Source organism: Euphorbia lathyris, chromosome 8 (genome assembly GCF_963576675.1).
Source record: "Euphorbia lathyris chromosome 8, ddEupLath1.1, whole genome shotgun sequence".
NCBI classification, from domain to species: Eukaryota; Viridiplantae; Streptophyta; class Magnoliopsida; order Malpighiales; family Euphorbiaceae; genus Euphorbia; species Euphorbia lathyris.
The window spans coordinates 80,415,171-80,437,692 of NC_088917.1; the positions used below are offsets into that span (position 1 = coordinate 80,415,171).

The 22,522-nt window shown below is 39.0% G+C and overlaps 1 protein-coding gene across 1 annotated transcript; it reads left to right on the forward strand.

Annotated features, from left to right (window-relative positions):
• The first annotated feature begins 14,684 nt into the window (after positions 1-14,684).
• Positions 14,685-22,304, forward strand: LOC136202463 (disease resistance protein RPV1-like). The gene is made up of 5 exons (XM_065993104.1): positions 14,685-15,298; positions 17,246-18,353; positions 18,557-18,907; positions 18,993-19,901; positions 21,661-22,304. Exons 1-5 carry the CDS (start codon positions 14,802-14,804, stop codon positions 22,243-22,245), a joined length of 3,450 nt encoding a protein of 1,149 aa, XP_065849176.1. The 5' UTR covers positions 14,685-14,801; the 3' UTR covers positions 22,246-22,304.
• Positions 22,305-22,522: the final 218 nt, after the last annotated feature.

The window sequence follows — 22,522 nt, forward strand, 5'->3', positions numbered from 1 at the left end:
TTGACTGTATGGTGAGTTCTGATAAAATGTTTGGGATTCGGAACTGGGTGAGTCTTTTTGCTGTGACGGTTCATAAACTTTGGACTTGGAGGAACTTAAAGATCTTTTGTAATGGTGAAGGTATCCCGGGTGATCGAATTGCTTCGGTCCATAGAACTTTGGATGGTGTTACTGCGGCTTGGGAGGTCTGGTCGAAGTTGACTCTAGGAGGAGGCAGGCGGAAATTACTTTAGTGGCAAAAACCGGATAAGGACTGGTTTAAACTCAATGTGGATGACTCCTCTAATGTTTCGACGGGTCAGATTGCTTCAGGTGGCGTGATTAGGGATAGTTCGGGGAACTGGTGTAGGGGGTTTACTCAAAATCTCGGTCATAGTGATATTTTAACTGCTGAACTGTGGGGGATACATGTTGGTCTTAAGTTAGCGTTGGATTCTAATTGTCGGAGGTTGATTACGGAGTCTGACTATCTTCAGACGATTAGTTTGGTTAATTCAGATACGCCTCTTCATCACCCGGTTCGTACTTTGATTCAGGGGTTTAAATCTCTTATGTCTCGGTTTGAGAATTGATAACATCGAGATATTATCATGAGGACCAAAAGAGATATTTGCCTTTAAGTAGGCCACGTAGCAAAGGAAGTCAGCTGGCGGATCTCCCTGGACTAGCTCTAAGAGATCCGTTGGCGGATCTATAAGGCGAATCTCTCCATTCACCTTGGTAACGGCTGGCCGCCGGCTCGGCCATAAAGGATCATTAAATGGGTCATTAACTGTCTTACCCGCCAGGTTAAGAGTAACTTGTAACTGCCATTAAATGAGCATTAATGGGGACTTTCTAGTTACCTAGAGGTTACGAACTTCTCAACTATATATAACCTACCATTCTAGGCTATCAAGGTACTCAGACTTTTCTATATTCTCTAAGCTTTGTCAATACAGTTTATCCTTCATATTCTCTACTGACTTTGGCATCGGAGTTTCCCCCGTCGAACCCAACGACGCCCCCCACAGGGACGAGCTCCGATCAGAAGTTTTTCCCTTGTTATCAATTGGTGCGGTGAAGGTGGAATCCTTGATCAAATAAAGGGTTTTTCGTTCACACTGAAACATCATGACCGATGGAGGACAAAATCCCTCCTCTGGGATTGAATCACCGATAATTACACCATCTAGTGCTGATCGCACTAACACAACTGCTCCTGTAACAAATATCGATGGAAACATGCCCACTGCTTCTTTCATCGATATGTGTGCTCGGGATATCGAGGCACGATATGGGCTTGAAATTGGGAACCGCCTCTGGGCGTTCATGACTCTTCCTCCTCGTTGGAGTACGGTATCTACGTCAGATGTCTCATCTTTACCTCCATTAAACTTTGGTCTGGGACCAGGTGCCCATAGCTCTTCATTCCTTCAAGCTCACAACATTGATTCCATGATAACTACTACGGCATCGGGTGGCGGACGACCGGTTATCAGGGAGTTATTTCCTGGCGAGGGAAGTCGAAGGAATGATACGGTCCCTCTTGTCGGATCAGGGATTCCAAGGTTTAATCTTGATGGACCAAATGTACCTAGGCGTCCGCGGACAAATTCGTCTCTTGGCGGATTTAAGGAGCCCACTCGGAAAAAGCATAAAAAGGATAAAAATAAGCAAGCAGGATCCCCACGCCGTGGCAGATCACCTCCATCTACTGGTCGTAGAAGAAGTAAAAGGCCAGAAAAAACATCTCATATAGGTGGACCACCGCCACATCCATCTTCAGGAACTGGTGGACGCACCTCGTCTGGAGGCCAACAGGGAGGAAATGGTCCAACTCCCCCAGGCAGAGGAAGTGGTGGGGGAGATGGTGGAGGAAGAGGAGGGAGCGAACGTGGTAATGATGGAAGACATTCGCCATCGGATCCATCGTCTGATTCAAGTTCTTCTTCTTCTTCTTCTCTAAGTAGATCGCCACGAAGGGGTCGCCCCAGGGCGGATCCGGAGAATTTTGATGATAGAGTGAGGGCCCTAGTACTCCAAATGAACGAAGAAAATGCTAGGCACAATCCATTCGCCAATAGGGATTCGCCTTTTGCAGCCTGGATTGAGGCAGAGGAAACCGACAGAGCTTTCAAGATTCCTAATCTTGCAATATACACAGGCAAAGATAATCTGGAAGCTCATGTTCGAAAGTATCGAATCTTGGCCAGGCTCAATCGAGCCACCGAACCCGTGCTCTGCAAAATGTTTGTCACCACACTAGGAGGTCCAGCTTATTTGTGGTTTCAATCTCTACCTCCAGGATCAATAAACAGCTTTGATCAATTAAGCATGGAATTTTGTGCTAAATTTGCTGGTTGTATTCCTGCAGTGGTGAAATCTGGAAAGCTTTTTGAATTAAAGCAGAAGGCGAATGAACCCCTCCGAGATTATGTGGACACTTTCAACCAATTGTGTATACAAATCGTTGATGTAGATATCTCCGTAGCTGTGGAGTGTTTTGTGAGAAACACTACTTGTAAAAGTTTGCAAGAGGATCTCATTCGTAAAAAGCCCACTAGCATGGCAGAGTTAATGGAGCGTTGTAAAGACTTTATAAAAGTGGATGACATTCGCCGAGGTTCGCCATCATCACCAAAAAAAGACAGAGGCGAATCTCGTCCTCGGGACCGGGACAAGGACAAACGTCAGGATTCTTCTTCTCGGAACAAACGAAGGGATTCTCGGAATAAATCAACGTTTGTTACCTCATTCACACCTCTCAATGCCTCTAAGAGTGAAGTTCTTATGTGGATTGAGAACAGTCAGCACAAGCGGAGCATTTCATACCCCGAGCCAAAAGGGGGGGAGTACACCAATAAAGGTAAAAATCCTAAAAATTATTGTAAGTATCACAGGAAAAATGGCCATGATACGGATGCTTGCTGGGAGTTAGCTCGAGAAATTGAGCGACTCATTGAAAGAGGTAAATTGGATCGGTTCATCCAAGCTGAAGGAAAAGAAGAAGATAGATCCAAGGAGGACCCAAAGAAGAAAGGAAAGGGTACCATCAATGTCATAGCAGGAGGACCTGGTTATCAGTCAGCAGCGAAAAAGGCAAAGACGACCGCCCTTGATAGGACATCATTAAATCGCCCTTTCTCAGACGCAGGTCCTGAGATTCCACCCCATGCGGATGCACTGGTCGTCACCATAATGGTCGAAGGTTGGGAAATGAAGAGGGTAATGATTGATATGGGAAGTTCATGTAATGTTATTACCCGAGGAGCATTCGCCAAACTCCGGATAGATCCCATCCAGGTAGAGCCGACGGTGGTTGACATTTTGGGAGTGACAGGTCATACCATTCAGACAAAAGGCCAAGTTACTTTAGATTGCGAGCTTGTGGATAATGATCAAGTTTGGAGAGGAGATTTGGAGTTCTCGATCTTGGATGGACAATTAGCTTATAACATTATCCTCGGACGAACTTTTATCTCCGAAGTTGCAGCTCTTATCTCTGTTCGCCATTTGACACTTTACATTCCCACGCTCAAGGGAGGTGTGATGGTCAAAGGTTGTCAAAAGGTGGCCCAAGAAACATATTCGGCATCCTTAATGATTCGCCCTCAATCTAAGGAAGAAGATGAAGAGGAGCGTGTCACAATGGCCTTAGGCGAAACCGAAATGTACTTTATGGCAGAGGAGAAGCAGGTACGAATAGCTAAGGGGCTACGGGGCAAGATCAGAGATGCAATCACCAAAGTACTTTGTGAAGCTGAAGATGTCTTTGCATGGAAGGACGAAGTTCTCCTAGGAATTAGCCTAGATGTGATCACCCATAAGCTCAACATCGATAAAGATGCAGTTCCTGTGGCTCAAAAGCGGAGAAACCATTGTCCGGAAAGGCAAAAGGTGATAGAGGAAGAGATCGCCAAGCTCCAGAAGGCGGATTCCATTGAGGAGGTACTCTACACACAGTGGTTGGCGAACGTCGTGCTAGTCAAGAAAGCTGACGGATCTTACCGCATGTGCATTGACTTTACAGATCTCAATAAAGCTTGCCCCAAGGATAATTATCCTTTGCCATGCATAGACATGCTTGTAGATGGAACTGCCGGTCACGCAATGTACTCCTTTACTGACGTGAAGTCAAGCTATCATCAAATCCCCATGGAGCCCTCAGATAGAATTAAGACCTCGTTCGTAACGCATCAAGCTACTTATTGTTTTAAAGTCATGCCCTTTGGGCTTAAGAACGCAGGTGCTACCTATCAGAGGATGATGAACAAGATATTTGCGGACAATAAAAGCGGTAATTATTCTGTCTATGTAGACGATATGATCATTAAAAGCACAACTGTAGAAAGGCATGCAGAAGATATAAAGGAGGTATTGGGCGTACTTCGGCACCACAACATCAAGTTGAATCCAGAGAAATGCACTTTCGGGGCAACATATGGGAAGTTTTTAGGGTTCATGATCAGCGAAAAAGGAGTCAGCCCAAATCCTGACAAGGTCAAAGCAGTCCTAAAAATGCAAGCGCCCCCGAATATCAGAGAAGTACAGTGCCTCAACGGACGTATCATAGCCTTGGGCAGGTTTATCTCTTGCTCAGCTCGTAGATGTCAGCCTTTTTTCGAAGTCATCAAGAAACAAAAAGCATTCGAGTGGACTGAAGATTGTCAAAATGCCTTTGAAGGAATCAAGCGGTTCCTCACAGAACCACCCATGATGAGCCGACCTTTGAAAGGGGAGGATCTTTACATGTACGTATCGGTCACGGATAAAGCCGTATGCACAGTCATGATACGAGAAGAAGATGGCCAACAATTCTCAATTTATTACGTGAGTAAAGTTTTGAAAGACGCTGAAACCAGATATTCAAAGCTGGATAAAATGGCACTGGCTGTTGTAACCACGGCAGTTCGCCTTAGGCCATATTTTCAGGCGCATACTGTAATAGTTCGAACCAATATACCAATGAGAAAAGTATTACAAAAGCCAGACACTTCAGGAAGGTTGATGGAATGGGCGATTCGCCTGGGCGAATTTGATGTAAGATATGAAAGCAGATCATCTTTGAAAAGTCAGGTCCTGGCGGACTTCGTGAATGAATTCACTGACGAAGGGATATCTCATCCCAAGCCTCCGTTAGAAGAATGGTCGATGTACACTGATGGAGCTTCCTCGGCGGATAGAGCAGGCGTGAGAGTTGTGATCAAAGGTCCCCACTACATAAGATTGCGATACGCAGCAAAATTAAATTTCCATGCCACTAATAATGCTGCTGAGTACGAAGCTCTAATACTGGGATTACGTCTACTTTAGGAAATCACCCTAGAGCGGATCGTGATATATAGCGATTCAAAACTAATGGTCAACCAAGTAATCAAGAATTACGAGGTGAAAGACGAGGTTCTGGCCAAATATGTAGCAGAAGTCAAAAAGTTGCTGGATCACCTTGAAGTTAAAGAAACGAAGTGGGAATTGATTCACATACCAAGGGAATCCAATACGGAGGCTGATCAATTGGCCAAAATGGCTTCTAGTGAAGTAAACTGGGCGGATCTAGATTGTCCCTTCGAAGTAAAAATGGCTCCAGCGTTTGCTGCCGAAGAAGTGTCTGTACTCACAACGGTGGAAGATGATTGGAGGACAGTCATCCGCCAATATCTATTAAATGGAGCATTACCTGAAGACAAGGAAGAGGCGAGGAGGATTGTCAGGAGATCAGCTTACTTCTCCTTGATCAATGATGGTCTTTACAGAAAATCCTTTAGTCATCCTTGGCTGAAGTGCATTCTACCAGAAGAAGGGCAGCAGATCCTCAAGGAGCTACATGAGGGATCTTGTGGGTCGCATGAAGCATCCGCCACGATCTTGAGGAAATCCAGGATAGCAGGTTTCTACTGGCCTACAGCTGAGTTAGATGCCCAAAGTTTGGTAGAATCTTGTCACAGTTGTCAGATTCATGCAAATGAGTCACACACTATCAAACACATTCAAAGGCCAATCATTGAGGGCCGTCCGTTCGCCCTTTGGGGAATAGACATTGTTGGCCCGTTTCCTCCAACTCGTCGGCAAAAGAGGTATGTAATAGTAGCGGTCGACCATTTCACCAAATGGGTAGAAGTCGAGGCTGTTTCCTCCATTACAGCAGAACAGATAGTGGAGTTTGTCAAGGACAACATCGTGGGAAGATATGGCATTCCACATACCATCATCACTGACAACGGGACACAGTTCAACTGTGGCCAATTCAAGGCTTTTTGTGAAGGATTGGGCATCCTGAACAGATTCGCCTCCGTTTATTATCCCCAGTCCAATGGAATGACCGAAGTGACCAATCAAACGATTGTAAAGGGGATAAAAAAGAGGTTGGGAGAACACGACAAAAAATGGGCGGACCAGCTTACAAGTGTTTTATGGGCCTATCGTACCACCCCAAGAACTGCTACGGGAGAAACGCCATTCGCCCTTTCTCATGGAGTGGAGGCCGTAATTCCCGTTGAAATACAAGTCCCCAGTGATCGAGTGGCCTTTTATTGTGAAAAGGACAACGATAAGCGATTAAGGGAGCGTCTGGATCAGGTTGAGGATCACAGGAATCAATCCTATGTACGCATGGCAGCATACAAACAGCGGATCGCATCCTATCATGATAAAAATGCCAAGCTTGTGGATCTAAAGATAGGAGATCTTGTGCTTCGCAAGGCTGATAAAGTCCAATCTCGAGAAGGCAAAGGCAAGTTGGGGATCAACTGGATAGGTCCATACCAGATAGTGGAGAAGGTTGGATCAGCCACATTCAAAATACAAGATATGGAGGGAAATACGCTGCCACGCACATGGAATCTCCAAAACCTCCGCAAATACTTTGTTAGAAAATGAAGTATGACCATGGTCTTGAGTACTCTTTTTCCTTTAAACAAGCTTTTTCCCATGTGGTTTTTCTTGTTAAAGGTTTTAACGAGGCTCATTTATAAAGACCTATTCGCTGTAATAAGGTGTTTCTCTCATTAATAAACATTGTTGGTTTTATTATTCATGTTCTTTTTATAGTTTACTGCTGCAATATCAATATTCCAGTCTTAAAAAGAAGGGGGGCATCCAACGCTCTCCACATTCAATGTAGATCCTCCACTTGGCGGATCCTGATCACCGATTGAGTTAAAACGATCCTTGGACGCAAGGTCTTTACACTCTCTTATCCCTCCCAGAGAGGGATTCACAAGTCCTACGGGCGGATCATTTCACCTCAAAGATAGGTAGCAAATTGAACCCCTGGGCAGCTTTACTTCCTCCAAGAAGGAATAAAACAGCTTCAAACCTTCACAAAGGTTCATACCATGGAGTATGGCTGGCCACCTACTCCAAACATAAAATCCTAAACATGCTTATGTTTAACGTACTTCTCTACGTAAATATGAGAGTAAAATAAGTAGATAACAGTGTAAAAGATTAACCAGATTGTACTTAGAAGATTTTTTACAAAAAGATCTTTAAACAGAAAACTAAATAATAATAGGGGCATCCTCTTTCTTGCTTCCTTCGCCTATGATACTTGCTTGAGGATCCTTCTTCTCCGCAGTCACAGATCTGCCACCAGAAGATACCTCCTTAACCTTCGAAGAAGTAGGACCCGGTGGAAGGACAGAATCAGGAATGGGCTCTGTGCCTACCTTGAGCGGCATCTCTTCAGAATTGTCCGCCACAACTGTGGTTGAAGGTTTGGTCTCCTGCGGGGGTCCTTTCATCCATTTCCGTACATAATTGCGAAGATACTCCCTGACATCTGGCATTTTGTTGAACCTCGCCACGTCTTCCGGTTCGGGGACGGCGAGCAGAGGATCCGTGAAGTCAACTTCGGGATGGGCCAGGGAGAAGTACGCCATAAGCATCTCGCCGTAGTAAAACGCCTGTACACCCACCGTGTATTCAGCTTCTCCGAGAGCATCCTCATGGCTTTTGGCATCAGAAGCCATCGTTGCCTTTAAACTTTTAATCTCTTCATCCCGAAGAACTAAGGCCGCTGTGGCGGAAGCAAGATCCGCGTTTGCAGAGGCAATGGTGGAATTGGCATTCGCTATCTCTTTTTCTAACCTTTCAATGGTTGCCCTGTCCTCCACGTTCTGAAGGAGTCCATTTTCCAAAGTACGCAGACGGGCATACAGCTATAAAAGACAAAATGATTTAGTCTAAGGGCGAAAAAGAGGTGAAGGAATTATCATTATCTACATTCTTTTTGAACTCACCGAAAGAAGCTCCGATTTCCCCTTCTGGACATGAGTTGGCCCAGGGATTTGGTTGTAGTTCCTTTGTACCTCTCCCACCTGACCCAAGGCCTCATCCAGATCATTCAGAAGGGATTCGTTCTCAAAAGAACCTTGGGCCCCCAATTTGGCGGACCAATATCCTCCAATATCGGGCTTCGCCATCTGCACAAACAGAGAAGAGCCATACATCACTTTAGAATAGGATGAGCAACAGAGGAAATCAAAAGATGGATTACCTGAACAATGTTCTCAGCAGGTTTGGCGGATCGTATCGCGTCCGCCATAATCTTGGTACTACCCATAGTGTTGGGCCGCCTCTTCTTCAGTGGCGGATCAACAGCTATCTCTGCAGGACGTTTGCCCGTATTGGCTTGAGGATTAGCCGCCTGACTTTTCTTGCGCGCTTCATCTTCCAAAAGCTTCCTGCGCGTCTCTGCAAGAGCGTGATTGGCCTTAGATACACCCCTGCCAAAGAAGACATCAAGACAATCAAGACTTTTGAAGTAACGGAAAGGTACCTTGATCAAACTGAGTAATTTTCGAATAAATAAATTGATCCCCTTCTCGACGAATCAATGGAATGTCACTCATCATGAAGGCTAAGGCATCTGCATAAGTCCATGCATCCGTCTTGATCTGCTTCATGAGATCCACCACCTCTTCATCACTGCTTGTTAAGATCCGCATGTCACCCGCCATATGTAGCGGACGAGAATTCCAAACTGAAGGGAAACCTAACGGTTCATCCTCCTTTATCTTCACATAGAAGAAACTCTCATCCCAGCTATGAACGTTGGACATTTTGTCGTAAAAAGGCGAATAGACACCAAATTTGGCGAATGTAAGATATGATTATGACTTCCTCTTGGAAGGTTTATGAAAGGCCCTAAAAATACGGCCCGTATAAACAACGCCTAAATTTGAAGCGAGATAGCAGTCTAGGGCCATGTCGAGCCAACCATTCGGATGTAGCTGACTGACGGCAATATCAAAGTATGAGAGGATATCCGCCATCATCTTGGGAAGAGGAAGGCGAAACCCTCTCTCTACATGACTACAGAATACAATAAGGAAGCCGTTAGGCGGATTGGAGGGGCGTTGATGAGAAGCAGCAAGTTGGGTTTCGTAATTTTTGATCCACGAAAAGCGATCCGCCAGATTCGCCAAATCCGCGACATTCATACGGGATGGAGTGGACTCCGCTCGAGGATTCTTTTTCTTAGCAGGGAGGGAAGAAGTGGCCATGGAACCCAGAAATCGGTTACGAGCACCGGCCGGAACGGCACCGAAAACAGGAAAAAAGAAAGAGGGATTTCTGGTTGAACGAGTCTGGTAATGGTTACGCGCCGAGTTATTGAACTCAGCTAAACCGGAATTAATCGCACCTACAGAAGATTGGGAGTCCTCCGACGATGAAGTGGTCCAACTAAAATCTACTTCAATCTTAGGAGGGGATGACGAGTTAAAAAGTTCAGAAGTCGACCCAGAAGACGAGGATGAACTTCTAAACATTCAAGATGAAAAGAAAGGGCACTTACATGGAAACGTAGAAGGTTGAAGAAGAGCTCTGGAAAACTTCTAGGAAAAGCTTCGAAAACGGAGAGAGATGAAGAAATGAAGAAGAAAGAGAAATTAGAAGGAGAAAAAGGTTTCTTTTGAACCTACCTGGGACAGTGTGCCACCACACGTGTCAACCATCAAATGGCGTTGAACAGAGCGCACATTAATGATGGAGCATATGACGGCGCGCGGAAGTCTAAAAGCCCTAAAGGACTTTAAAGGCATTTTAGGGGGGGGCTTCTGATAACATCGAGATATTATCATGAGGACCAAAAGAGATATTTGCCTTTAAGTAGGCCACGTAGCAAAGGAAGTCAGCTGGCGGATCTCCCTGGACTAGCTCTAAGAGATCCGCTGGCGGATCTATAAGGCGAATCTCTCCATTCACCTTGGTAACGGCTGGCCGCCGGCTCGGCCATAAAGGATCATTAAATGGGTCATTAACTGTCTTACCCGCCAGGTTAAGAGTAACTTGTAACCGCCATTAAATGAGCATTAATGGGGACTTTCTAGTTACCTAGAGGTTACGAACTTCTCAACTATATATAACCTACCATTCTAGGCTATCAAGGTACTCAGACTTTTCTATATTCTCTAAGCTTTGTCAATACAGTTTATCCTTCATATTCTCTACTGACTTTGGCATCGGAGTTTCCCCCGTCGAACCCAACGACGCCCCCCACAGGGATGAGCTCCGATCAGAAGTTTTTCCCTTGTTATCAAGAATATTGCGGTGTGCCACATCTACAGGGAGTGTAATAAGTGTGCGGATTTCCTTGCCCGTTCTGCTATCGGTCTGGCGCCAGGTATTACGGTGTTACAGACAGCTCCTACTTTGTTATCTTCTCTTCTTTATGAAGATCGTGCAGGCAGGTCCTATTTGAGGCTTCTGGCTTCTTGATTTTTTTTTCGGTTCTGTTACTGTTTGTTCTTGTTTTGTCTGTTATCTACCAAAAAAAAATATAAATATTAAAGGAGAGTAGACATAGTTTCTACATATAAAGTATTCATGATTCTAATTTCAAATTTTTATTAATGAAAATATAGTTTTTTTTCATATTTTAACAATTTTTCAATTTTCAGACCACTCAGTAATATTTGAAATTGCAAATATTTTAAAGAAAAAAATGTTAATAAAGTTTAAAATCGCACCAAATAAACATTATATTTACAATTACACTACTAGAATATGCTAAATAACTATGTGATTAAATTTATATCTTATTTTAAATTACGCAAAAAGCAACATAAGATGCCCGATGGTGCATTAAGCCGCTAATATTTTATTGGACAGATTAGACCCTGATCAATTTTTTTTATCACTTTGAGCGATTGCTCGCTATTTAGTTGTAAACTTATAATTGAATTAAAACTATATTATCATAGCATTTAAATTTATATATTTTACGGTTTGAAATAAAAAGTTTGTTTATTATTATGAGCTAAATATGATCAAACTTAAATGATTTAGGCCCTGTTCTTTATTACTTAATTTCAGTAATAATCAGTTCAGTTCAGTTCAGTTTCAGTATTCAGTTTCAGTATTCAATAATTTATCATTATTTATTATAATTATTATTATTTATATATAATTTATTATTATTATCATTATTTATTTATAATTTCAGCAATTTATTATAATTATTATAATTTATTATATATTAATTTATCTATTTTCATTATAATTATATTTATATATAATTTATGCTTTGTCATTATATATATTATCATTATTTATTATAATTATAATTATTTGGTGCAACTTATTTGCAAATTTTGCGAAAAGTAAATAAATATTATATTAACACGTTTACATTACAATGCTCTAAAAAATTAACTGGCTCAACTACCTTAATATCTCAAATAGTGCAATTTTATCCCTAATATTAGAAGCCAATAGCAATTTTACCCTTAACATTGATAAATTGAGTCAAGATTTTGTATTCATATGAAAATTCATATTTAGATGTTAGGAGTAAAATAACCCCGGACCCAAAACGTTAAAGGTATTTTTGTACCTTAATACTTAATTGTAATAAAAATATAAGAGTGTGTATTCATATAAAATTTGTATTTAATTTCATAGGCTTTAAATTATATATAAATTTGTGTTTGTATGTAATTTATATTTTTAATTTAAATTAGACTCATTTTTATTTAATGTCATAGGATTTTATCGAGCCTAGATTTTATTTGATATTTAATTTAGTTTAATCTTTAATAATATGTTTATTTATTATTGATATTATTTTTTTTGGTAGAAATATTATTATTATTATTATTATAAGCTTATTAATGTCCAATATTATCATTAAATTATTTTAAAGTCTAATCTCTACACAGCCCTAATTCAAGCAAGAATTCGAACATTCAGAGACGACGACGAAATCGTGAGAGGCGAACTTATCGAATTAGAGATCACAAAAGCAATTCGAGAATCAAAAATTTCAGTAATCGTGCTTTCCAAAGACTACGCCTCTTCTAGATGGTGTCTTGATGAACTTGCGATGATAATGGAGAGAAGAAAAACCGATGGGCATATTGTGATTCCGCTTTTCTATGATGTAGATCCGTTTTTAGTTGGGAAGCAGACGATGGAGAAGCAAGACAGAGAGAAGTAGAAATGGATAGGTTAATTGATAGGACTATAAACGCAATGATTGTTCTGGCTGCGGGTTCTTATGCCACAACCAAGTTGCTAACGATAGATCATGATTACTGGCATATAAGCATAAATGCATCTCCTCTTTCTGTGTTTTTTTACATTGCAAAAGTAGGCTTTGATTTATGATGCCTTATGCTCTAAATTTTACTGTTATGACAGACTTGTATAATGCTAACCTGCTTGAATCTTACCATTTTTATCATTTAAAAAAAAAAATAGAGTTGTTTTTGTTGTAGATGCTATATGGTATAGGTTTCTGAACATTTTTTTTTGCCTTTGCTTATATACTAGTTCACTTGATATATGACTGAGTATTGAGTAGGTTCTTTTGTTGTATTTTTCCACTGGATGCCTAACTTTTGGTTCTTCAGATGTGTATGTAAGATGTAGAATTGGTAAGGAGATACTTCAAACTTCTGAGATCCAGTGATCACCTGCCATGTTTCCAAGGTGGATTAGGGAAGCTATGATCAAAAGTGGCGATTCAGCATGCGAAAGAGATTGTATTATTTTTTAATATACTACATACAAGTTGTGTTTCGAGGGTGTTTAATTAGACATGGAAAGGTTTTGAAGATCTGTTGCAAGAGAATGCCGTTAAAAGAAGAGAAGTGCAATGGTTTTATTTTAGAGAGATAAATTAACAGACAGGGGAGAGAAAGAAAAAAAATTAAAAAAAGATAAAAAAGATGATATATTTGATTTTTATTTTTTATTTTAGGATTTGTTTGTGATAATTAGATAATAAGGGGTCAATTTATAAAAATAAATAAATATAAAGACCAAATTAACTTTTTTCCCTTTGACTTTTAACACCGTTAGTCAATTTGGTATGTGTTTGCTAACGGAATGAAGTACATAGTACCACTTTGCAAACTTTTAAACCACATATGTGTTGTTCGAAAATGAGTGTAACCACAAAGTTTATTTTTGTACTTTTCCCTATTTATTATAATACAATTAATTAGTATTCTTGTCAATTAAGATTTTATATTTGGTTTTTATCAATGATTCCATTACTACTAAATTTCATTGCTAATGTAATATATGGAAACTAAAAGTAATTGGTGCTATTTTATAAGTGAGGCCTAAATTGATAATATATTATAAAGGGATAAGGTACCAAAATAGGCCTAAGGTTTTTGGGAAAGTACCAATTTAGGCTCAACGTTCAAAATAGCACCAAAATAGGCTTAACGTTTACAACATAATATCAATTTAGGCTTAACGTTTACAACATAACATCAATTTATGCCTCACGTACAAAATAGCACCAATATAGGTTTAAAGTTTACAAAATAATATGAATTTAAGCTTAATGTTTACAAAATATATACAATTTAAACTAAACGTCATAATTAAATTAATCATATTATATTATTTCCCTATTAACTTTATATGTTATCTTTTTTATTTAGTTTTATATTTTTATTTATTATAATACAATTAATTGGTATTCTTGACAATTAAAATCTTATATTTGTTTTTCATCAACCATTGCATGACTCCTAAATTCTATGGCTCGTGTAATATATGCAAACTAAAAGTATTGATACATGTCAGTGTTCGAAATATTGTGGATATTCAATTACTTTTAGTTTGCATATATTACATGAGCAATGAAATTTAGTAGTCATGAAATTATTGATGAAAAACAAATATAAGATCTTAATGGGCAAGAATACTAACTAATTGTATTATAATAAATAAGAATATAAAACTAAATAAAAAGATAACATATAAAGGTAATAGGGAAAGAAAATATGATTAATTTAATTATAATGTTTAGTTTAAATTGTATATATTTTGTAAACGTTAAGCCTATATTGGTGCTATTTTGTACGTGAGGTCTAAATTGATGCTATATTATAAACGTTAAGCCTAAATTGATATTACGTTGTAAACATTAAGACTATATTGGTGCTATTTTGAACGTTGAGCCTAAATTGGTACTTCCCTAAAAATCTTAAACCTATTTTGATACCTTATCCCTATTATAAATATTAAACCTAAATTGATATTATATTATAAACGTTAAGTCTATATTATTATTTCTTTAAAACTCTTAAACCTATTTTGTTACTTTATAAAAAAAAAAAAATTTCAGCGTTCGGTAAATATTAAAATTACTAAAGTTCAGTGCCAACCATTTTTAGAAGTATAAAAAAAAAAGTCAAAAGATGAGAAACTTCTTGGAAATTGGAAGCTTAGAAAAGAGTGGTTGACTTACAAATTATGATTCCCCTTCTCCATTTTAGCTTCCTCGCATTAATTCTTAACACCTCCATCTGATTCAGCAAATTAAACTCCGACTTTCTTCTCATTCTTCGCAAATGAGTATCACAACAAATCAAGCTTCATCTTCCTCATCCTCAACTCGATGGGTTTACCATGTCTTCTTGAGCTTCAGGGGCGGAGACACCCGCAAAAACTTCACCGATCATCTCTACACAGCCCTAATTCAAGCAGGAATTCGAACATTCAGAGACGACGACGAAATCGTGAGAGGCGAACTTATCGAATTAGAGATCACGAAAGCAATTCGAGAATCAAAAATTTCAGTAATCGTGCTTTCCAGAGACTACGCCTCTTCTAGATGGTGTCTTGATGAGCTTGCGATGATAATGGAGAGAAGAAAAACCGATGGGCATGTTGTGATTCCGCTTTTCTATGATGTAGATCCGTTTTTAGTTGGGAAGCAGAGTGGATTCTATGGTGAAGCTTTTGCTAGACATGAAATTGAGTTTAGAGGAGAAATGGGTATGGTTGAAGGATGGAGAAAAGCTCTTAGAGAAGTTGCAGATATGGGAGGAATGGTTTTGGAGAACAGGTATGCTTCCAAGGATATCATGTAAATCGTGAAAGAAAATTCTGATATTTTACTAGGCCGAATCATGTTATAGAATTATATGACTTATGCTATAGCGAAAAGAGTGAATATTGTTTTTAGCCAACTGACTGACTTGTGTATGATTAATGAGGCGATAAGCTACCAAAATAACCTCAATGTTTTTGGAAAGTGTCAATTTGATCGTAACATACTAAATAGCACCATTTTAGCCCATTTTAGTCTCACTGTTTGTGAAATGGTATCAATTTAAATATAAATAATGAAATTTGACTTTTAATATTTGTAAAATGATACCAATTTCCCAAGTTCCGTTACCTAAAGCTATTTTATATGTTGGAGCTAAATTGCTACCAATTAGCTAAAAGGTTGTTATTTTATATGCTGAAGTTAAATGGGTACTTTCCAAAAACCTTGAGTTCATTATTGTCATAATGATAAGAAGGTAGAGATTCTAATCCTTGTATTCTTAGTTGGTAACTTGGTTTACATGCATTAGATATCCTACCTCGCTTAATTGGAAAGTTTAATTAGGAAGCTATATGGCTTTGAGGTAATCATTTGTCTTTGCGTTAGCTTTTAGGATGAGAAAGCTCAATAACATCTAACACCTGGTATGAGAGCCCATAGTTACAACATCTTCATCCTATAGACGGTTAGGACCAGGGGTGTTAACAAGCCGAACTGAGGTTGGGTAGACCCGGTATTGGCTCGTTAATATCTCAAGTTGAGCTTTGATCGAACTTGACTGAGATTTGATTGAGCCGAGCTTTTAGCGATGTTTGAACAATGTGAGCATACATGCATAGGATAAGTAGCATAGCAAACAAAAGCCTATAACCTACTCTAAATGAGTTTAGAAGATTATATAAATAAAACATTCACGTTATGGCCAAGCTCCAAGAATAGTAGCTGATTGGTGGGCAAGAAGTCAACTCACAAATAGTTGATGGTCTTGTAGTTGGTGGTTGCGTAGATGGTAGCGGCGAGTGCTACTTGTGTGGATGACAAAGTAAAGAGAGAAATTGGGAAGGGAGAAGCATATTTGTCTGTAGGGTTTGAATTTTGAACTTCAATTTCCTAGATTTTCTGACTAGCCCAAACCCCAAAGCAGCCATTAAGTATTTCTTCAGGACAGGCCTTGCAACTTACTACTATCCCAGCCTTGGACCGATGTGTGAGGGAGAGAGAATGGTGGGTTTTTTCACATTGATTGTGGAAGAGGCGAGTGTATAGTTAACAAGTGCGTGGGAAAATCTCATCCTTTGACCTAGCTTTTTAGGACTTCAAAGCCTTCTTTTTATTAAATGGTCGTGGTTCAAATCCTGGTAACTCCATTTACTAATGGAATGTCAACACATTGTAAGATTAGCTTGTGTTGTGCACGACAATAATCAAAGCTCTTATTTAGCCTAACTTATTAGTTTAAGCATTTGGATCAAATAGTTCCTTGACATGGTATCAAAATCTCATATTCAGTATTGGGTCATATTTGTTTCACGCTCCATATGGTTCTGGACGTGAAGGGTGTGTCGGATATCTTATATTGCTTAATTAAGAAGTTATATGACTCCTTATATATGTGAGACAATCGTCTCCCTTTGAGGTACCTCTTGGGGTGAGTTATTCCTTCGTTATAACATGAATAAAGCGTAAATTTGGTCCTTTAACTTAGATTGTATGTTTAAACTTTTATATAATTTGGTCCTTTATCTTAGCATTTTTTGACAAATTAGTTCAAAATGCAAGTTGTTTCTACATATGTTCCAAAATTATTATTCTTACCGCATGTTATTTTGGACTAATTTGTCAAAAATTAACAAGTTGAAGGACCTTATATCCAGGTTTGTTCTTTAGATTGTTTACCAAAATTCTAGTTTTAGAGCTCTAACATGTTAAGACATTTGTTTCTTATTTCCATTTTGGCAGGTACCAATCACAGTTTATTCAAAATGTTGTTAAAGAGGTTGGGAATAAGCTGAACCGAGTAGTGCTGAATGTCGCTCCATATCTAGTCGGAATACCTTCTCGTATAGCTAACATCAACTCGTGGTTGCAAGACGGATCAAACGATGTTGGTGTAGCAGCAATCTATGGAGTCGGAGGAATCGGGAAGACGACTATAGCAAAGATTATTTTCAACCAAAACCAGAATTTTGATAGATTTAATGCTGCAAGCTTCCTTGCTAATGTTAGAGAAACTTCCGAGCAGCCGGATGGTTTAGTTCGCTTGCAACGGAAACTTCTTTCTGACATCTTAAAGGGAAAAACTCAGAAAATATACAATGTAGATGAAGGAATTACAAAGATCAAAGATGCTGTATGTCGTAGACGAGTTCTTCTTGTGCTCGATGATGTTGATCAGCTCGAACAGTTCAATGCGATAATCGGAATGAAAGAATGGTTCTGTCCTGGGAGTAAAATCATTGTAACGACTAGACATGAGCGTTTGTTGAAGCCTCGTGAAGTTAAGAGAATGTTTAGAGTTAATGAATTGGATGAAAATGAATCACTTCTGCTCTTCAGTTGGCATGCCTTTGCACAAGAACATCCTTTCGAAGATTTCAACGAACAATCCGTAAGGTCTGTGAATCTTTGTGGCGGTCTTCCGTTGGCTCTGCAAGTTCTTGGTTCTTCTCTTTCAGGAAAAAGCATAGATGTGTGGGAAAGTGCGTTGCGGAAGCTGGAAGCGATTCCTGACAGTAAGATTCAAGAGATTCTTAAAGTAAGTTATGACTCTTTAGAAGATGATCATGATAAACGTATATTCCTCGACGTAGCTTGTTTCTTTAACGGGAAAGATAAAGGTTACGCTATTAACATATTAGAAGGATGTAAGTTGTATGCAGTAGTTGGAATTAATAATCTCCTTGGTAGGTGTCTTTTGACAATCAATGAAGAAAACAAGCTGATGATGCATCTATTAGTTCGAGATATGGGAAGAGAAATCGTTCGCCAAGAAGCACCCGATGATCCTGGAAAACGTAGTAGGCTTTGGCGTCACGGGGATGCATTCGACGTCTTAAACGAAAATTCTGTAAGCAAAATAGCTCATAAACAATATATGAATAGTTTATGTATTTATCAGCTATGTTTCCGCGTTTCATGTCTGTTTCCGTTTCAATTACCGTTTCCTAGCTAATTTTTCTTAAAAATAACATTTCCCGTTCTCCGTTTCTGTTTCCTGTTTCCATGCAACATATTAGATATGCATTTTCACTTTTTCTTTTGGCGAAGCAGGGGACCGAAGCAGTCAGGGGCCTCGCGCTAAACATGCAGACGTTAAACAAAGAGATCACCGGTATTGGAAATTATTCGAGAAAACCTTTCTTTCATTTCGTGTCGAAGCAACGAGGGAGCAGTGAAGTAAATCTGAAGGCGAAGGCGTTTAAAAGGATTCAGAGACTGAAGCTGCTGCAGCTGAATCATGTCAAATTCAGCGGAGAATATGGAGATTTTCCGAAAGGTTTGGTGTGGTTGTTTTGGCACGGATTTTCGTTGAAATACATACCGAATGATCTTCACCTGGAGAAGCTCGTCGTTCTTGACATCCGAAACAGCAGCCTAGTAAATGTTTGGAAAGGAACAATGGTATAATTCTAATCTCTCTTTCTCTCTTTACATCTAATTAACTATCTAGCACGTATTCTTATCGAGCGCCTTTTATGTTCAACAGATGCTTCCGACCATAAAAATCCTTATCCTCAGTCATTCGCATAGCCTCATCCGAACCCCCGATTTCAAGGGACTTCCTTGTCTAGAGACGTTGAAGCTAAAAGATTGTACAAACTTGGTTGATATTGATGAATCCATAGGCTACCTTCAAAGACTAGTTGTGCTCAATCTAAAAGACTGCAGAAACCTGAAGAGGCTTCCTCGAGAAATCGGGCTGTTAGAATCTCTCGAAAGGCTTAATCTGTGTGGCTGCTCGAAACTCGATGAGCTGCCTGAGGAAATACAGCAAATGCAATCTTTGAAAGTCTTTTATGCAGATGGTACTGCCTTAACTCAACTCCAGGCTGTTCATTCAACATTTCGGTTTCCTTCTTGGTTATCTCCGCGAAAAGATCCACAATCGATCACATTTTCCCTCGCTATTCTACCGATCCATTTGGTAAATTTGAGTCTAGCTGATTGCAATCTATCAGACACTGCAATTCCAAATGATCTAAGTTGTCTTAAGTCTTTGGAGTTCTTAGATCTCAAAGGAAACCCTCTACATACCATTCCGGATAGCATTAGCAGCCTTACGACGCTGCAGTACCTTCGGTTAGACCAATGTGAAAGTCTCCGGTGTCTTCCAGAGCTCCCGACGAGTTTGGAGGAATTGAGAGCGGAGGGTTGTACATCACTAGAAAGGATAACAACTTTGCCTAATTTGCTAACTAGTTTGTGGGTGGAACTTTTTGGCTGTGATCAGCTAGTTGAAGTGGAAGGTCTTTTCAAGCTCGAGCCGATCATGAACATCGGTGAAGAGACGATGAATAATCTCGGAATGGATATCGACAACTTGGCGCGGTTTGGGAATGCTGAGATGACAATGTTCAATGCTATGGCAAACAGGGAAAGGATTACTACTCCACAGGTTTTTGAAATTCCTTGCCAATCTCATTTACGTTTCATGTTCATAAGTGTTAGATTATAAATATTATGCTTAAAATGTTGCTTATCAGCTTCCAATTACGTAATTAAAGCTGGACCTTGAGTTCTTAATTAGAGAAAAAAGTTCAAAACAAATTATTGTATTCATTTTCCTTGGGATAAGGGCCAAATTGACTCTAAGGTTTTTAGCCCTATATTACCAAAAATTTGAAAAGTCGAAAAAGTGGGTTTGACTTGTTATTTAACTGTCATATCAACCTTTCAAACATCAATTATGTCTAAAATATTCAATGAGTTACTGACACATTTAGAAAAATTATGTTAAAAAGCTAACGACTAAGCCTGCTACATATAAGTTAATCACAAATTCTTTTGTAGAAGTGACTAAAATGTTTACTATGCTAGTAATATAGTTAAAAATACCAACAACAAAATGTATGAAACTGTTTCGGTTTATTGAAAGTCTGATGTGACTGTTAAATAACCGTCAAACCAGCTTTTTCAAATTTTCGTTATTGTAGGGCTAATGTTAGAGTTAAATTTGCACTATTTCATACGTTAAGTGCACTTCTTAAAAAACGTTAGGGTCAAATTTGATCTTTATCCTCTTTTCCTTTTATAGTTTAAACCCTGTTAATTTTGGGGTAAATTACATTATTGCCCTTTACTAATATAAAAAGTCTCTCAACTTTTGACCTCTCTAGTAACCTTCTAATGTAGAGCGGGTGAAAATGACATCCTAAGCAATTTTCATTCTTGAATTTTTTTTTTTTTTTTTTTTTTTTTTTTGAGGTAATTTAAGCATTGTTTGGTTAGGATAGATAGTTGTTTGTTTAGAAAGAGAAAGTTCTGAAAATATTAATTTAGACAATGGAAAACATAGTTTCACGGGAAATGTTGTCTTAAAAGAACTTTAATTTTTGGATTTTTCTCTTTTGAGGTTGTCACCTTTTATTTTTATAAAGGTCTTTTATATTAGTAAGGGTAAATAATTTATTAGTCCTCTAGTTTTTACCTAACACACTGTTTAGTCCCCCTATTTTGAAAAACACATTTTAAGGTCCATATCTTTTGCTAATATTAACTTTGTGGTCCTTTTATCTATTTTTTTAGATTTTTAACCGAAAATATCTTAGCTTTTAGGACAACCACAATACAATACAAGTTGACCATGTTACTCTGTTATTTTATATATATATGTTTATGCTAAAATATAACGATTACAAGTCTAAAAAAACTAGACAAAATGACCAATTGGTTAATATTGGCAAAAGTTAGGGACTTTATAATGTGTTTTTCAAAATAGGGGAACTAAACAGTGTGTTAGGTAAAAAGTAAGGGACTAATAAATTATTTATCCTATTAGTAAAGATCAAAGTTCAGGGACTTTTATGTTCAATTTTGAAGTTCAGGAGCCATAAAAAAAAAGACCAAAATTGAGGGGTCACGGGTGCAATTTACTCGTTAATTTTGTTACGACTCAGAACACTATGTCATCAAGTCAAAGTACCACGTAATACAGTCAATGTCCCGTATCATCTTCACTAAACTTAATTATTGAAAAATTCTTCAATTTGCTAACCATGTAAACCACATGTATTCTTTTATCTCGTTTTCAAACAGTCCCGAAACTGTTATAGATCGAAACCCGATGTTTTTCTCAATTGTGCCCTTACTTAAATTTAATAAAACTTTAAGTTTTCAGATCAAGTACTTCTTTAACTTATATTTTCATGCCTCAGGTATTGCAAGAATGTGGCATATCCAGCTTCTTCATTGCAGGGAATAACATTCCATACTTCTTCCCCCAAAGAACCGCAGGCTCCTCATTATCTTTCACAATAACTCCCCCTTCCCCCTCCGCCTCCGCCTCCGCCCACACGATCCACGGTATAAATCTATGCGCAGCCTACGCGCGAGACGAGCAGATATTTTGGTTGCACGCGGCCGGACACTACGCGAAAATCAAGAACGAAACGCAAGGTGTAATCTGGAGTTATAGTCCAACATTCTATGGTATACCTGAAGAAAATGAGGATATGTTATGGTTTAGTTATTGGAAGTTTGGAGATGATTTAAAAGTAGGAGATGAAATTGATGTTTCGGTACGTATGCCGCCTGGATTTTACGTGAAAGAGTGCGGAATTCGGGTTTTATACGAGGAAGATGAGACGGATATGGTATTGAGGAATGATGGAATAGAAGAGAGTTCATCTGTTTGGGGGAAATGTATCAGTGAAAGAGATTTGTCAAGGTACCAAGTTGAAGAGAATGTTTATTTTTTGCATCATCATCCATTTACAGTTCCTGATGGAATTCTGAATTGATTGTTGAATATTTGTATAGACTATAGAGTTTAAACGGTCACGATAGAGACCGTGATGGATCCAGGATTCACGGACACAGGGTGCTTGGTTAGGGCAGTAAATGAGCCGAGCTGCTCATGAACGGTTTAGTGGTCAGCTCGATAAAAGCTTGGCTTGATTTATAAACGAGTGAATATTTGTATAGACTATAGAGTTTAAATGGTCTCCAGACGTGATAGATCTAGGATTCACAGACACAGGGTGCTTGTGGTTAGGGCTGTAAGTGAGCCGAGCCGCT